The sequence below is a fragment of the Lissotriton vulgaris genome, chromosome 7, assembly GCF_964263255.1.
Source record: "Lissotriton vulgaris chromosome 7, aLisVul1.2, whole genome shotgun sequence".
Lineage (NCBI taxonomy): Eukaryota > Metazoa > Chordata > Amphibia > Caudata > Salamandridae > Lissotriton > Lissotriton vulgaris.
In genome coordinates this window covers 382,882,275-382,898,385 of record NC_141695.1, presented here as the reverse complement: position 1 = coordinate 382,898,385, position 16,111 = coordinate 382,882,275, and the positions used below count along the sequence as shown (strand labels likewise).

At 44.0% G+C, this 16,111-nt stretch overlaps 1 protein-coding gene across 1 annotated transcript in view; it reads right to left on the bottom strand.

The window, feature by feature from the left end:
* Positions 1 to 16,111, bottom strand: part of LOC147701696 (CD82 antigen-like) — a 208,604-nt gene that overhangs the window by 29,654 nt on the left and 162,839 nt on the right. Inside the window, exons 4-8 of the mRNA XM_086930329.1 lie at positions 13,805 to 13,926; positions 12,093 to 12,167; positions 7,491 to 7,592; positions 5,557 to 5,781; positions 5,236 to 5,319 (exon numbers count right to left, since the gene is read on the bottom strand). Of these exons, the coding sequence (XP_086786455.1) occupies positions 5,236 to 5,319; positions 5,557 to 5,781; positions 7,491 to 7,592; positions 12,093 to 12,167; positions 13,805 to 13,926 (608 nt within the window). The remainder of the gene's footprint in view (positions 1 to 5,235; positions 5,320 to 5,556; positions 5,782 to 7,490; positions 7,593 to 12,092; positions 12,168 to 13,804; positions 13,927 to 16,111) is intronic.

Genomic DNA, 16,111 nt, shown 5'->3' with positions numbered 1-16,111 from the left:
ATTTTAACATATATCTAAAACTGGTATGGCTTGCTTTATGCTCCGTTAATTTTTAAAAGTGTCCTTCTGGAACAAGAATCTGATTAATTCCTTTTTTGCTGAATATTTTTGCACTCACAGCTGTATTAAAAAAATGACACAGACGCCACTTTGATCAGATGCACATTTTAAAAACTCGAATTCCATAAAATTACGAAGTTTGCATTTGTCAGAATTCTGTACAGAGCAAAAATCTATCTGAATTTCGCTCATCATAATAAATAAAAATTAGGCCTGCAGACGGCTAAAAGCAAACTTCAGGGCAGATCAGAGATCAGTCCTGAGTGGCCATAACACAAAAATCATAATTCATATTGCACACAAGGAGCTCTTCAAGATGGCTCCAAGCATGAGATGCTTACAACTCATTAAGAGACTTATATACCTAACAGAAATGTACAAGAATGTAGGGTTCATGTGTGCACTGTTCCAAAAGACATATATTTACTCTAAGAATGATTCCTGTGCCTTTTTTTTATTTACAAAAAAAGCAGAATAATAGAAACACACAAACATGCACACACAGAATGAACACATTGGAGCCACCTGACAGGGAAGAACAAAATGTCATCAGATGAGCTCCTGCGCATGCTCCTCTCCAGGGCAAAGGCCAGGATCGCCCCTAGGATCTGCAGGAACTGTGCATCAAGAGAGGAAAGTGGACATTTCACATGGCGTGAATTCATAGTGGTATTGCAAGGTGACTCTTAAATCGTAATGTGATTAGAACTAGATGTGAGCAGAGATAGAAAGTATTTCCTCTGCAAACATTGCCACTTTGTGAGCCTGTCGACCTTCATGAAGACATATGGGACAGTGGCGTTTTCACTGCTGAAACATAAGTCTTTGTTGGGCAACAATCTCAGGGAAAAACTATTTTTAATAGAAGAAACCTCTAGCATAAAAGATTTTTTTGTTGAAACATTCCTCTGCAAAATATTTGTTTTCCAGATATTTCGCATAAAGCTGAATTTTTGAGAACTTTATCATAGGAGCAAACCCTCTAACTTCCAGAGATTAGAAACTTCACAAAACCTTTCAAGCAAAAATACACTTTGTCCATTCATTCATTCATTTAGCAAACTGTTGCAATAATTGTGAAGGTTTTCTTCACCAGGCTATGCAATTTGATGATCACAATTATTTTTTCAGCTGGAAAACAGGCTTTAAAACTATATCAAAGCCTCCTTGCGCCTGCACTATATATTCCACTGGAAGTAGGCGAGCTTTCTCCGTCTGAACGGAAGCAAGGCCAATAGCTTTTACTGTGCATAACCAGAGCTCAAGGCTCCACAATTCGATTTGTTGCCAGGTTGAGCCAACCACCTCCCCCCTCATTGAAAGAAAGGAACTTGGGAGTCATTTTTGATGTCTTGCTTTCCTTCATTCCACGCGTGAATGCAGTCGTCATGTGAATGAACCAGCAACCGGTGGTGAAGCAGGGTGGAGAGGCTGGTCCGCCCCAAGCAGCTCGAGTTTTGAGGGTGGTGCCCAACCCCCCTGCTCTTACCTGCAGCCATCCCGGGGTGGCAAACGCAGGAACCGTCGCCACCCGCCGCTCTTACCTGCATCCATCGCGGGGGAGCAAATGCCCGACTGCCACAGGTGGCAAAAGGTCTAGCTAAGCCACTGCCAGTAACTCTCACTTCTTCAAAGACTCCTTCAATTCCTCTGACTGGGCTTTCAGGTGGAGTTGACAAGAGCCCACACTATGGCAAATCTAGACGGCACTGGCCTCCCAGAAAAGCTTGTTGTCAGGATGCAAAGGCTCCAAAACAAGGCAGGCAGACTCTCTTTAAACCTGAATGGCTGAAACCACATAAATATGGTCTTGAAAGATGAAAAGTGCTACAGGAAGAAGCCATGGGAACGTTCAAATCAGGCTATACCATCTACAAGGCCTGCTGGGGCCAGAGACCTAGATATCTACAAAAACTACCCCTGCATCACAGATCTAACCAGACCTTGTACTCTCAATCTCCATATTTAACCGAAAACGAATTAAACAAGATCAAACACGGAGTGTGCGTCACTAAGCTTTGAAATATACTAAATGCAGATCCAAAGGCAGAGTCCAACTATTTGCATTCTGGGAAGGGCCTGGAAACTTAACTGCATAGTAGAATATTGGACTAGTCCTACTTTTATAGTTTTGCCATTAAAAAGCTGTAACACCTAGAAGGGCTCTGAAGTAACCAAAATGTGACATGCAGGGTTCTACAATACTCCACAGTAAGTAAATAAATACGTAAACAATATCAATTATTTTACTGTTTGGTGAAGGGAGGAGCTTCATGTCTCAGTCTGGGACTGTGCCTCTCCCCCTGATGAGCAGGGAAGGGGAATTAAAGGGAGCTCAGATCCACACTGAAGCAGCAAACTCTTATATCATACGGTACAGCGAACTCTCCATTAAATGTCATGTCAATGCCATCTCTTCAGCCTGTCTCCACATGTTCTGCAAAGTTTTTAAGTCGCTCCCCATCAGCACCAGGAAAACAGGGACGTACGCCCTCATCACAAGCAGACTGGACTACGGCAATGCACTCCATGTAGGCACCACCATTGAACTCATGTAAAGACTGGTGGATCCTCAACCTGCACAAGAGGACCCATATCACACTGCACCTGAAGGACCTCCACCGGTTCCCCATCCAGAAGAAATGCAATTTCAAGCATTCCACTCATGCCTACAAATCCTACAATGCCCAAAAACCCACCTACAAGAACCACTGTCTGCACTTCCACTGACCTCCCAGGAATCTCCGCTCCACACACTTCGCCCTCGCACAGATACCACGCATCCGTCACTGCCACTCTGGAGGACACTCCTTCGCCCACCTTGCCACCAAAACCTGGAATTCCCTTCAACTCTACCTCTGCACTGCACCCTCGCTGACTCACTTCAGGAAGGGACTCAAGACCAGGCTCTTTGACTGATACCTGCAGCACAGCGTCTGGATACCCTCTCAGGTGAGAAGCAGTGCTATATGCATACTACTTGATTGATTGATTCATACAGTACAAAGAGTCTACAGTACAAAAATGTAATATGCAGTAACTCTAGATGTGGACACAGTGCATATGTCAAGTTCAGGTACCCTGGTTGACTTTGGCAGTAGCATATACCTACAGTGGCCAACTAGGCAAGAGCCACCCATACATTTTGTAAGCAGTGTCTTGTATTTAATTTTGAAGCACTGCATCCAATAACGCATGGGATGTCTGCAAATTGAGAACATCCAATCACTCGATGGTGATGCCAATCAAATACCTAGCTCCAAGCTGCAACGAGCTCAAGGCTCCACCTCTTGGCTCATTGACCGATCACCACATCTTTGTTGCCAAGATATCCTGTCACTAGCTCTGGGCAACGAGTGCTCAGACTTAAAAGTAGTGTAACTCAAACAAAAACCCTTACACAGGCATGAAAGACTTCTCCTGCTCCAGCCAATGAGGTACCTTTGGTTGTCTTTCTGAAGCTGCTGTCTGTCTTCAAGGCATGATACAAGGAGGGCGCAATGCAATGAAAACCCATCTATTCCACACAGTGTACTGTTGCTGCACCCACATGCCCACTGACTGTTTATATCCATCTCCTCTGCACCATAGAAGCACACAGAAGCATCCTCTAGACAGCATTTAGTGCTGGACAAAACACAAAAATAAATAAAAAATATTCTTCACCATATAGATGTAATCAATGATTCAATCAAGTAGACTTTATTCTGAAAAAAATCTGTCATAACAAAATGTAAAAAGCCAAATAAAATCCATGCAAAACTGATCAAATATATCATAATAATATCCAGTCATAAAATCATTACAATAAAGAACCTATGTAAAACATTATCAAATGGACTATAGCACACATACATATTGTATTAATCATCACCTTATCTTCAAATCATTCCAATTCCAATACTTTGATGAAATGACCTATCCACAGAAATACATATGAAATTTGAGTCAAGTTCTGGTAAATATAAGATAGCAAGCCCATAAGATCTAACATTTCCAAGACGCAACAGTGGAAGTGAGGACTGTTTCCTAGGTCCCTTATAAAAACAACGGAATAATATAAAATGTATGGTGCTTTGTGAGGAACAGTTATCACAAGGGCAAGGAGGAAACTGCTTCTGCCACAGGGCTATCCCTGGGAAGGTCAGCATGGCATGTACTATAGTAAACCTGAATCTTGTGAGAAGAAATCTGTGATAGACATTTGAGACAGTAACAAGATATGGCTCAATTAAACTGGTGGGGCGAGATTGCTGTGTAGGTATATACTATACAGTAGATTTCATTACCTCTTTTTTCAATCTGGTCTCACTGCATTTAGCAAGGAGAAAGGTTGCCAACATGTCTTTGGAGCAAAGTTTCCCTTGGTTGATCAACGCAGAACCTTCTTTTACATCCTTGAGTCAAGGGACATGAATTGCGCACTCCAGTGCTAGATAGTTCCCTATAATCGTACAATTACGTTTGGTTTCCCCCTTAGACCATATTGAGGGCCAGAGAGCATGTGGCCACAACTTGATGTAGTCCTCCAGGTAGCTAAACCCTAGGTTCAGTGTGGCAAATAAAACAGAGGTGCTTTTGAGGAAAGAGAGGAGTCGTTGTAAGTAGTCATCCTCTATCTGTTGTTAACAATTCCTATGTTTATATACCCATAGTTTAGGCCCAAAAATTGTAATGGAAATACACTTACTTTTGTATACAGTCAACCAGTCTTTTAGGGGCTTCAACTTATTCACTTATTCCCTAAAGACTGATATCAGTAACAATGACTACACCGAGCTTACACGCCACTATTCCGCTGCCTCAGCGCCGTGATATCTCAACGGGATGAATGTCGCGCTAAATAACTAAATAAATAAATAAACTCCAGCATACTGGAAAACCCGAAGCCCACTTCAATTGTTCATTCAAACTGTGTTGTGTCACAGAAATGGCCACATCTCAGAGATAAATCTAAAAGAACCCCTAAATATTGAAAGCTTTTAACCTTCTGAATAGGGATTCATCACACAAAGGCGGTCTTGGTTTTTAACTTGCAATGGTACTCATGTAGATGCTACAGTTTCAAATTGAGACCCACCCCCCTCATTAAACACATAGACTAATCAAACCCTTCGACATGGTGAAGCCTCTGCAGCCAGACTGACATTGAAGGACATTAAAGAGCGAACTCACCTCTAGAAGGGCGACTCCCAAGCACACACCAACAATGAGGAGGATGTTGCCGGACAGCCAGGATTGAACACTGCTCATACAGCCCTGCAAGAAGATTCCAAAAAAGAAGGTATCAGAGGATGCTTAAGCAACAGAGGAGCTACCATTCAATGTCATTATTTGCATTGACTCAGTTGTCCCTATCCACACATTGTGAAACAGCAATTATGTTACAAATCTGCTAAAGTACTAGTATTTCAAAATAGCAAATATTAAATGCATCCCTTTACTCCAGCAGACACAGAATGAGAAGGAGAGATGTCTGTAGTGTTTATCACTTACCACTCTATACACCGGGACCGTCTCCTTCGACGATGCCTCGCAGAAGCCTGATCGGACCCCTTTGGCATCACTTGTGCTGTTGCTGCTGATGTTTTTGCTGGACGCTGTGTTGGACATGTTGATGCACGAGCAGGGGTAGACGTCGAGAGTGGCATTGCGCAAGTGCTGCTGCTGCTCGTTGAGGGTCTGCCAGTCACCAAGGCCAGTCCATCCACAGCACTTGAACTGCAACACAGTAAAAGGGCTTCTATGTGGGCGCAGCAAGGAAGAGTAGAGTTTCTATTCAAAGGGACAGCTCCCTCCCACTGAGCCATCTAAAATATTCTGGGTCTCATTTACAATCCCATTGTGCCACCGGTGTGTCACTTTTTTGACACACTGCCAGCGCAATGGGCTTGCCCATATTTACAAGGCTGCATAAAGTCACCCTGCGTGACCTTTAATGGCCTTGTAAATATGAGCCCCTTTCATGCATTACTCTGCGTGAAAGGGGCGTTCCATGGGTGTTGCTGTGGGTGTTCCCACGCAACATTAATGGAACCTGAAATATTCCCAGATTCATAACGTTTGTAAAGCTGGGAATACCTCAGAATCCTACGCCTCCCCAGGAGAGGGGGTGGGGGGCAGCTGCTGTTTGATTGCCAGCACAGGGAATGCACCGTATTTTATAGAAACAGTGCATTCCTGCCCTTTAATTTTGATGCACAGCAGCGCAGCATGAAGGCTTGCTGCGCTGCTGTGCATCCAAATATAGTAAATGAGGCCCTCTATGTTTAATTTTCCATTTTACACGGTTCAATCAATTTTTTTTTCAAAAGCAACATCTATTTACTAGAAAATGGCTTACATATCAGATGGTATATTTGGCAATAAAATGTATTTGCACATAAAATGTATAATACTGTGCTCAAAAAGTACAGAGTGTTCAACAACTATCCCCCTCAAAACCTGCAGAGCTCACCTAGAGGGAGTGGAAAGGGCCCACGTACAATGGCAAGGAGCGAGGACATATAAATGGAAAGGTGTGTATGTTAACAATGAAAGCACTTAGACATCAGGAATGGGATAGTGACACTGGGCTCTAAGCCTCTAGACACACACTTAACGTGTGTGACTGCACGACAAGGTGAGAGACTCACATCTTTAACCTAGAACTAGCTACAGTCTGAAGTTAAGGGAAATCAGGAGATTACTGGACTTTCTGGTATCTTTGAAAGTCTGGCTGGGCCAGAGCAGATTCACCGACATGTCATGTGACCAACTTTGCCCAACCCACTATCCCTTCAGTGGGTTGGCTGCTGATCTCTGCACACAGCCAGTAATGCCTGTGGAATGTTTGAGCACCGCAGACCAAGGAATGCTGATGAGGGGTTAAACCCTGAAACCGGTCAAAGGATTCTTGTTTCCGGTTCAGGGAGGGCCTGGCTTGGCAGTTCGGGCTGGACTGTTCCCATGAGCAGCAGGGTCTAGACTGATTTGCATATAGCTGGCTCAAAATTGGGATTGCACGGTGGGGACAAAACCATTGAATTAAACCCAGATCTGTTGACTGGAGGGGTGAATGTTTTCATTATTTAGCATTCCATTCATCATCTGTTCTTTTTGCTTTTGTCGTCTTAATTGGGAAGGGTAAGCCCAGACGTGGGTCCCATGCTCACTGTGCCACAGGATTCAAGCTAGACTGGCTGATGTGGGTTGAAACCCTGAAACCAGTCCCAAGATGCTTGTTTCTGGTCCAGTGGGACCTGGCTTGGCAGTTAGGGCTGGACTGTTCCCATGAGAAGCAGGGTCTAGACTGATTTGCATATAGCTAGGTCCAAACTGGGGTGGCGTGGTAGGCAAAGAAACTATGGATTAAACCCAGATCTTTGTGACGTGGTTGAATGTTTGCATTGTTCAGCATTCCATCCATTCTCTGTTCTTTTTGCACTTACCGTTGACTGGACAAAATCCCAACTTTCCTCAGTGTCGCTGATCTCAGCACCGTCGTACGTCCTTATAATTTCCCTCACATAGTCTCCAACAGCTGCTTTCAACTATGGGGAAAAGGTTGGGATAGGACAGTTAATTTGTTAATCACAAACAGAATGAAACAAATAATATTTTTACTTTAGTTGTTTTTAAAGGGTTAACATATGGGCGATTATGATGACCATTCCAAGGGGGAGTCCGGGAAGGAAACTTGTTCTGAAGTTCACTCTTACTGTTCTAGACATTTGAGGTCAAGTACCTAGAAGCACCAAAACACAGCACTTCCAGTGAAGAGGAGCTGCAGCACTGGAGGCTCACCTGGAACGGCTCCGCTGCAGGATATATCCGGGAACAGCACTGCCAGGTGCTGTCGCACTGCTAGGTTCCTCCAGGAGCAGCATTGTCAGAATAATTGGTCAGAGTTGGATTCATCCAGGAATAGCACTGTCAGTGTGGAGGCAATGCACCCCTGTGGTGTACACTCAGACAGCACTATAAGTGTGGAAGTAATAAAGTACTGTGTGATCCAACCAATAACGGCGCTGCTCAGCAGCTGTTGCACAACGGGATCCATGGGAACGCAATGCAGCTACAGAACGGCAGCACTGCCATTGTAGGGGCACAAAGGCATTTTGTGGTACATGATGAGACTGTAGTATCAGTGGAGGGGGGCTACAGCACTGTCAAGAAAATACAGAGACAGGACTGCCACTGTGGAAATGATACAGCACTTTAGGATTCAGTAAGAGCACTGGCAGGGTAAAGAGGCAACAGCACTGTGGCATCCATCCAAGGGCAGTACTGGCAGCGTAGAAGATCCACAGCTTCATCTAATCAGTGAGATTCACCAAGGATACCGACCTTGCTTTCGAGGAACACATTGCCAAGACAACCAAGATGGCTGTGTACCAACTCTTCCTATCTATTAAAAGAAAGTTAAACTGTTATTTCCATAAAGCGTCTTTCTGTTCAATCACTGGCACTTTTGCATCTGGGTAGTGTAAGTGCCTTGTTTCACTGTCTTCCAGACTTCACACAACCTGCCCCAAAGGGCATCTTGTATATCGCAGCATGCCTCATCAAGACCTGAAAAAATACATCCACATAACCCTTCGGCTGTTGGAACTCCACTGGCTCCCATTGGTCTGCACTGCCTTCAAAACTAGCTGCGTCGTCCACACTGCCATCATGACCTGAACTCCTACTTATCTGGCTGACAGGGCCGGACTGGGAACCAAAACTGGCCCTGGCAAAGTGCTCGACCACGCTCTTTGCCAAGGCCGGTTTTCTGCCGATTTTGTTACAGGGCCGTTTTTGCTGTTACAAAACGGCCCCCAGGGGGCCAAAACCGACACCCACCCATGCGGCCAACCGGGGGATTGCCCGGTGCTCGGGACTGCTGGCTGAGAACCTCACCACCTCTGGTGGCTCTCTGCATATCCAGAGTTAGGACACACTCAGGCGAAATAGTGCCTTCTGGATCATCCCCTCTAGAACAACATTGGTGAATGCATCAGTATCACTTCTACTCTGCTCCTGTTTAGGACAGCGCTGAAGGCACTTCTCTTTAAGCAAAGGCTACATTGCTACATTAAAAATCCATTTCTGCTCTCAGAACCCAGCTACCCCTTCAATTACTTTAAGACTGCATCTTTGCCTTTGACCCATACAGCACTCTGCTGCCTTTCAGCTAAGTTCATGATATACTAATAAACATACGTAGGAAGTACATCTTCCAGTGAGTGTCCTGTCTGTGATGCAGGGCACCGGCAGCGCCAACCTCTTCCAATCGGTGTCCTGTCTGTGATGCAGGGCACCGGTAGCGCCAACCTCTTCCAGGCAGTGCACAGTATAGTGTAATACTATTCCTGCAGTGCCTTGTCAGTGCTTTTGAGGTACAGCAGTGTTAGCTTCGCCCGGGCAGTGCCGTGTCTGTACTTTTTTAGTCCAGCAGTGCAAGCCTACTCCAGGCCGTTTTTGCTGTTTCAAAACGGCCCCCAGGGGGCCGTTTTGTAACAGCAAAAATTACAGTGTAATACAGTTCCCGCACTGCTCACCTCTAGGCAGTGCCTTGTCAGTGCTATTGAAATCCAGCAGTGCGAGCATCCTCCAGGAAGAGCCCTGTTTGTGCTGCTGGATTCCAGCACATTCTTTATAGTAATAGAGGGTGTCTTCTTATTAATACTGCAATTTAAAACACGCACATAAATATAATTTATGTGAGTGTTTTACAAATTGTTTTATCACGTATAACTCAATAATGTACGAATATGCAACCATTACATGGGAAATTGAAATTCCCATAAACAATTGGGGGCATATTAGCAATGGCAAAATCGTCGCTTTAGCAGTACTTTTTCTGGCTAAAGCGGCAATATTTTTATCGTTCTATCAGCAAGCTGTGGCTAACAGCAGTTAGCGACAGCTTTTAGGCGATAGCGACCGGTTTGGGGCCCGATTTGCATGTCAGCGATATTTATTGCTAACGACATGCAAAGTGGGTGTACCCAAACTGTTAGCGACTGAAAGCAGTCGCAAACACAGCTATTGCCTATTAGCAACGCAAGCTTAGTGATAAAAAAAGTCACGCTAACCGCGATTATCGCTAGAATCTAACGCCTGCTAATAGGAAGACTTACCTGTGTATACAATGGGAGGTGGATTTTCAGGTTAAGCCCCCATTGGCGTTAGTGAGTGAATGTCGCTGGATTTCCACCAATACTCACGCATTTCGCAGCTATCCCTGGATATTTTAGCACAAAAGCATGTTTTCTCTGCTAACATATCCAGCGATAGGCAGCGATAAAAAAAACCACGCTAAATGCGTTTTGCAATAAATATCGCATTTCCTTGCTAATATGCCCCTTGATTCCTATGCTTAAAACCACAAGAGCAAGGGTTCACAGGATCTTTTTGCAAAATGTCTGCTGGTTTCATTAGTACAAAGTGGAAGGGCACAGTTTAATGTATCTGCAAGTAGCAATGAAGGCCTGTGGATCCCTTATCATCACTTTGTTAACATGTGTGAAGTGTACATGAAGGCTTAGTTATGATTAGGGCTCCGGGTTTCATGGTATTTATTTTTTTGCCATTTCCGTCTGTATTTATCCATATTTATTTTTGGGACATTTTTTCTGTATTTATCCACATTTATTTTTGCCACGAGCAAAATACGATGGTACAGCTAGTATTTTTCCACATTTATTTAAAGTGACACTGCACACATGCTCTTGGTTGTTATTGGTCAACCCTATACATTCATCTGAAAACGTTGCCATCTGTTGCACCAGTTTGCCAGAGTCAGACCTATTGACTTTTCCAGTGCTTGTTTTCCTTTGACGTTATATGTTGCAGTAAATAGCTGGAATGCAAGTGAAGTGACAGAATCGTAGTCTGGCCAGGTGTGGTTTTGAACTGTGGATGACAGGATGACAGATGCAGTCAGTAGGACCTAGCCAGGTGTGATCTTGTTCACTTTCTATCCTGTCCAGCCGTTCTGGGGATTGAGAACGTTGTGATAAAAAATGGCTGCATTCTTCGGCTGCCTTGCAGATATCTGCGGCCAAGGATAATACATTCTTCAAATACCCTCTGATTCCCTAACGTCCTTGCTGCTGAAATAGCTGAAATCTATGTTCACACTGCTATTATGGGTTCCTATCCTGGCTGGTCCACTCAGCCTTTCATCCGTGTGAAGTCAATACAAGCCATTGAGTTTAACAACAAAGCATCTATTACAGTGCAGATGCCTGTATGTTATGCTATCTGCTGCCCCAGCTGGAGGTTGGTCTTATTGCCTGTGGACCAGGTGCTGCTTAGTATGGCACATGCCATGTGTGATCTTGTTGTCTGACTGCCATGTGTACATAGCTGCCAAGGTTTCAAACTGCTATGTGTGATACTGTGATACTGGTGGTAAGGTATTACTATTTTGCGACCCGGAATTTGGTCGCAAAATAGTAATACATACCATACCAATTCAGAATTTGGAAGGGGCGCTCTAAACACACTCCTTTCCAAATACCGAATCGCAAATGCAAAATGCGAATTGGTAACAAGTTACTGAAACACATTTTGCATTTTGTACATTCGATAAACATTTTTCTGGTCGCAAACAACCCTGTGTTTTTACAGGTGTAATGTGGAGAGCAGAATTTTTTCAGAGCCAAGATTTCTATATAGGTATGTGTGCTCTGTGTTAAACTGCAGGAGCGGTGAATGACATGGGGCCATGAGGACCAAAACCATGCCACATCAGCAGGATAACTTGACTACCAAATAGGTTCCATTTAGATTCCATGTAGATGGATCTTGTGTGGCATTCTGAAAATATGGCATAAAACCAGTCCTCCAGGCTCTAATTTAGAAACTAATGAATCCTTAGACAAGCTTTTGTTCAGTTTCCGATACAAGCTCAAATGGTCACAGATATAAATAATTTCCTGTTAAAAGCGGGTTATCTAAACCCTTTAAGCAACACAGAAAAAGCCCCAACAGCCCTAGAGACAACCCCCTGAGACAATCCCATTATACAATACTCCCAGACTGGGCTCTCTGTAACTTACATTGTTTCTTTGAGTGTAAACCAGAACTCCGGCAGTTATCTGTGTGGCAAACAGTAGGAGCAGAAATCCAAAATACTGCAGGAGAGATGGAAGAGAGACAATAAGTCCAGAAAAAACCCATAAAATCTCATTCAATAAAAAATGTTTCTTTCAAGGGAACTACAAATCAAGAAACGGCCACATTAAATAACAATTACAAAATGCACAGCTGGTGTATTGTGACATGAGAATGATTTCTTCACATTAAATTAATCCGATTTTGTGAAAGGTGGAAATGCTTTTCAGTACAAGAAACTGCTGCCTAAAACAAGAGTCTGGGAGCAGTTCATTTTAGACCTTGCATTGGGTGATGATGTCTCAGTAGGTCTCAAACCTCAAGAAGACATCACCAATACATATTCTGGAATGTTTATTTAAGGTGATTGTTAGAAATGCAGAACTGGGTGAAAAGAACACACATCGAAGTCAGATCATTTTACAGTCGCCTTGCACAATCAGTCCGCACACCAACATATTTATAAATATATGTATCTTTTACTTTATTGGTTAATTCACCAATGAATACTCAATTGCCTGTCATAGAATACCTTTGGAATTAAAATATTTTATATCAGAGGGAAGAAGGAGGGATTAAGGCTCCTAAACTGGAATTATCTACAGCCAGGGGTCCAGACGTGTGGGCACTGATCTGGCTGCACAGCACAGATCGCGGCGGTCCAGCGACGATGAGTACTACAACATCCTGAAAGACCGCGCTCTGTCTTCTGGTTCAGAAATAGAGGGGCAGCTCATGGACTAGCAGATTGTGGCTTGAGCCAGATGGTTGCCTGTGAGTGAGAAACTCCTGACTCTCAACTGCTCCGTGATCTTTGCCAGGCCAATTGTACAGCTGCTCCAATAACTTCCCCGTGTCCTATATTATCCCCTTTATCTATACCTTTTTACTTCCATATCTCAAGCACATGAAGATACAGAGGGTCCAATCCGATTCACAAAGTTACTCATGAGTATGTGAAATAGTACTCCTATAGTACTGCTTCTCGTATGAGGACTATTTCACCTACACTCATAAATCACTTGGTCAATCAGCCCCAAAACTTCTAAAATGAGAATATTCACTGAATTGCATATATACTTAGTGTGAATAGAAAGGACTGTGCACTTTTACTAATAGGGATTGGGCATCTGTGTGCTATGCATAAAGGGATTTATGAGGACGCAAAGTAGCACTACTGGAGTACAACTTCTCATCCTCATAAATGTCTTTGTAGATTGGAGGCCAGGCGAGGTCCCTCACAAATGTGGATTAGAGTTTGAGGGTTGCGAGGATCTTGGAGAAATTGCTAAACACTGTCAAGGAATTGTGGCTCAGTGACAACCCAAAGGACCGCACTCGGGTATGTGGTACAGCATAGATAGGATGATCACACCTGGGGCGATAACACATTGTGATGAACTGTGGCTGATGAAGAGTTTGAAAGCAAACCATGGAGCCTGGCAGGCTGACCCACAGAGATATTTTCAGGCAACCAGTGTCTTCTGAAAGTCTAGTAGAGCTGGAGCAGTTAGTCAACCTTGTTCCTGGCATATGGATGCCTCAATCATCTTTTCAAAGAGCCAGGGCTGTTGCAGATCTCCCAATGTCCCTATTCCCTGGTAAGAAGCCAATATCAAGCTATACAAGTATTTCATTGAAAGGACTGAGTACTCACAAATCCCAGCAGGCATTTGATTTCCTTGAGTGATCCAAGGCAGCCCAGGAAGCCCAACAACATGGTGAAGGTCCCGACTCCGGAGAACAAATAGGACCAGATCTTCAGGGTAGAATTTTCACCTGGAAGAGAAACAGGAGATAACTCAAGGGGCAGAATGGATAACACATGGACCAACCAGGGTGGATGCCATAACTCTATTTCCCTCACACCCACTAAAGACTCAAAGTTCTGCTTTATTGCAGGCAGCACACTCACTTACTTCTACTTTGCTTAGTAGCCAACCTTCACTATGGTATTTTAATTTAATATATGTCCTACGTATGGTTTATCTGTTGTCGTTTCTGCATTATAGAGTTCAATACAACCAAAGACAAGCATTGGCATAGTCAGTAAGTCTCGCCTTTGGGACCTTATAAGTATTTAGTTATGCAGCAAAATATCCCTGGTGCAACAACATCAACTGTTGCATGGCTAAACACTTTTACTGCCCTGGCTTAAACTGACCAAAACACTTCATTCTGGTACTTTTAGTTTCACTTTTAACATTTTATGGACTGATAATATACAGCATGTGATATGATTTGGGCTAAAAAGCTGGGACTGGTTGAGGGTGTGATATGTGACCTGAGGACACTTGGTAGCTATGTTTTGTGAACTGTTGATGTCTGCATTATACATAAGTGCTTGGCAAGTTCAAAACGAATGGGGCTCCTTGGCTGGAATCTCTTTCATCAAGATGGGGGTTCAGGACTAGACACACTCAAAGACTGTATTTTTTGTATCTGCGATCTGTATGGGATTTACTGGATGGTGGATACAACCTGTGAACCAGACAGGTTCAACGAGCGCTCTTTAAAGACGCTGTGCTCGGCTGGACCAGTTACATTTCCTGGTAACTTACTAAGTTATGGGAATTGGAAATATTTAAATGTTCAATCATTCGTCAAGATTGGGTGGCATTGAAAAGGCAGGATTCTTGGATGTTTAACAATCAAACTGCCCTTGTTTACTCAGCCCCGATCACTATATGCGCTTTGAATGGCCAGCGCCCCCACCCAGCGTGGATAAAGAGAGGCGCAGCTGTACAATCAGCTATCACACCGGGCTTGTTGACAACGGGCCATGAGCATTTTGACACAGGTGGACACGAGTTCAGGCATTTAGTGGAGGGCTGCAATAGGTGGCGATCCCCAACTGGAAACAATCCACGACCCAACACACACACACTCGGCGCCACACGCACCCCAGGTTGCACATGTAGTCAAGGCACAGCACACAGACGGGCACAAAGACCTCCAACTCAAACTATTTTACATGTCACTTGAAAATTCTGTTTCAGCAGTTTCAGTTCTACTCCATTGAACAATCAACATGGGCCCTAGCAAACTGGGCCGCTTGACCTCAAAACAACAAAGATAGCTGCGTTCCTCAGAACTCTTTAGATAAATCTATATTTCACACAAGTGTACTCATGTACACAGAAACACTCAGAATGTATAAAAACGAACGAGTAAAGGTGTTCATTGCGCAAAAAACAACAGCAATTAAGAAATACGTACTCCTTACAACAATAAAAATACACCTAATCGCCGACCAACTGCAAGTGCTGGATGTGCACTTTTAACAAAGCCCATCAGGACAGCAATGTCACATGCTGCATCAAAGTCCATCACTGGTTAATAAAATCATCTAAATGGCCCACATGCCCTGTTTACACCATTCACGGAGGCCTTTAAGGAAGAAGCCTTGGCTGCCGGGAGGAGCTCGAGGGGACAATAGACAATAGAAAGCAGCTGCCGGACACATGGGGGTGGGGGCTGGGCAGGATTGGGCTGAAGGAGAAGAGCAAATTCAGCTCTGTGCTTCCAAGTTGGGTGCAGGCGCCCTCCTGCTACCTCCACCCCGCACTCGGCATCCCTCACTCCACATGTGGCAGCTGAGTCAGCAAGGCACATTCCATTCCGTGAACAAGGCTGCATGGGGGACTGGCGGGGGACTGGGGTAATTATCCACCTCTAATTGAAAACTGAAAACCTTCCTGACTAGGCCGACTTGCAAACCATGACCCTCCTCTTATGAAAAGAAAAATGCAACAACGTTTGTATTCTAGTAACAATTAGCAACAGGTGAATGAAATAGTCAAAAACACAGTATCGAAAACAGACCCCGTGCCCCATACAACATTGTCACACTCAATGCGCTGCTAAAGCCGCAGATGAATCCTCAGATATGCTCTAAAACTGTATATAATTGTCCAGCGCAATTAAAGGGTGTAGCAGTTTCAGAGCAAGAAAGCTTGTGCCA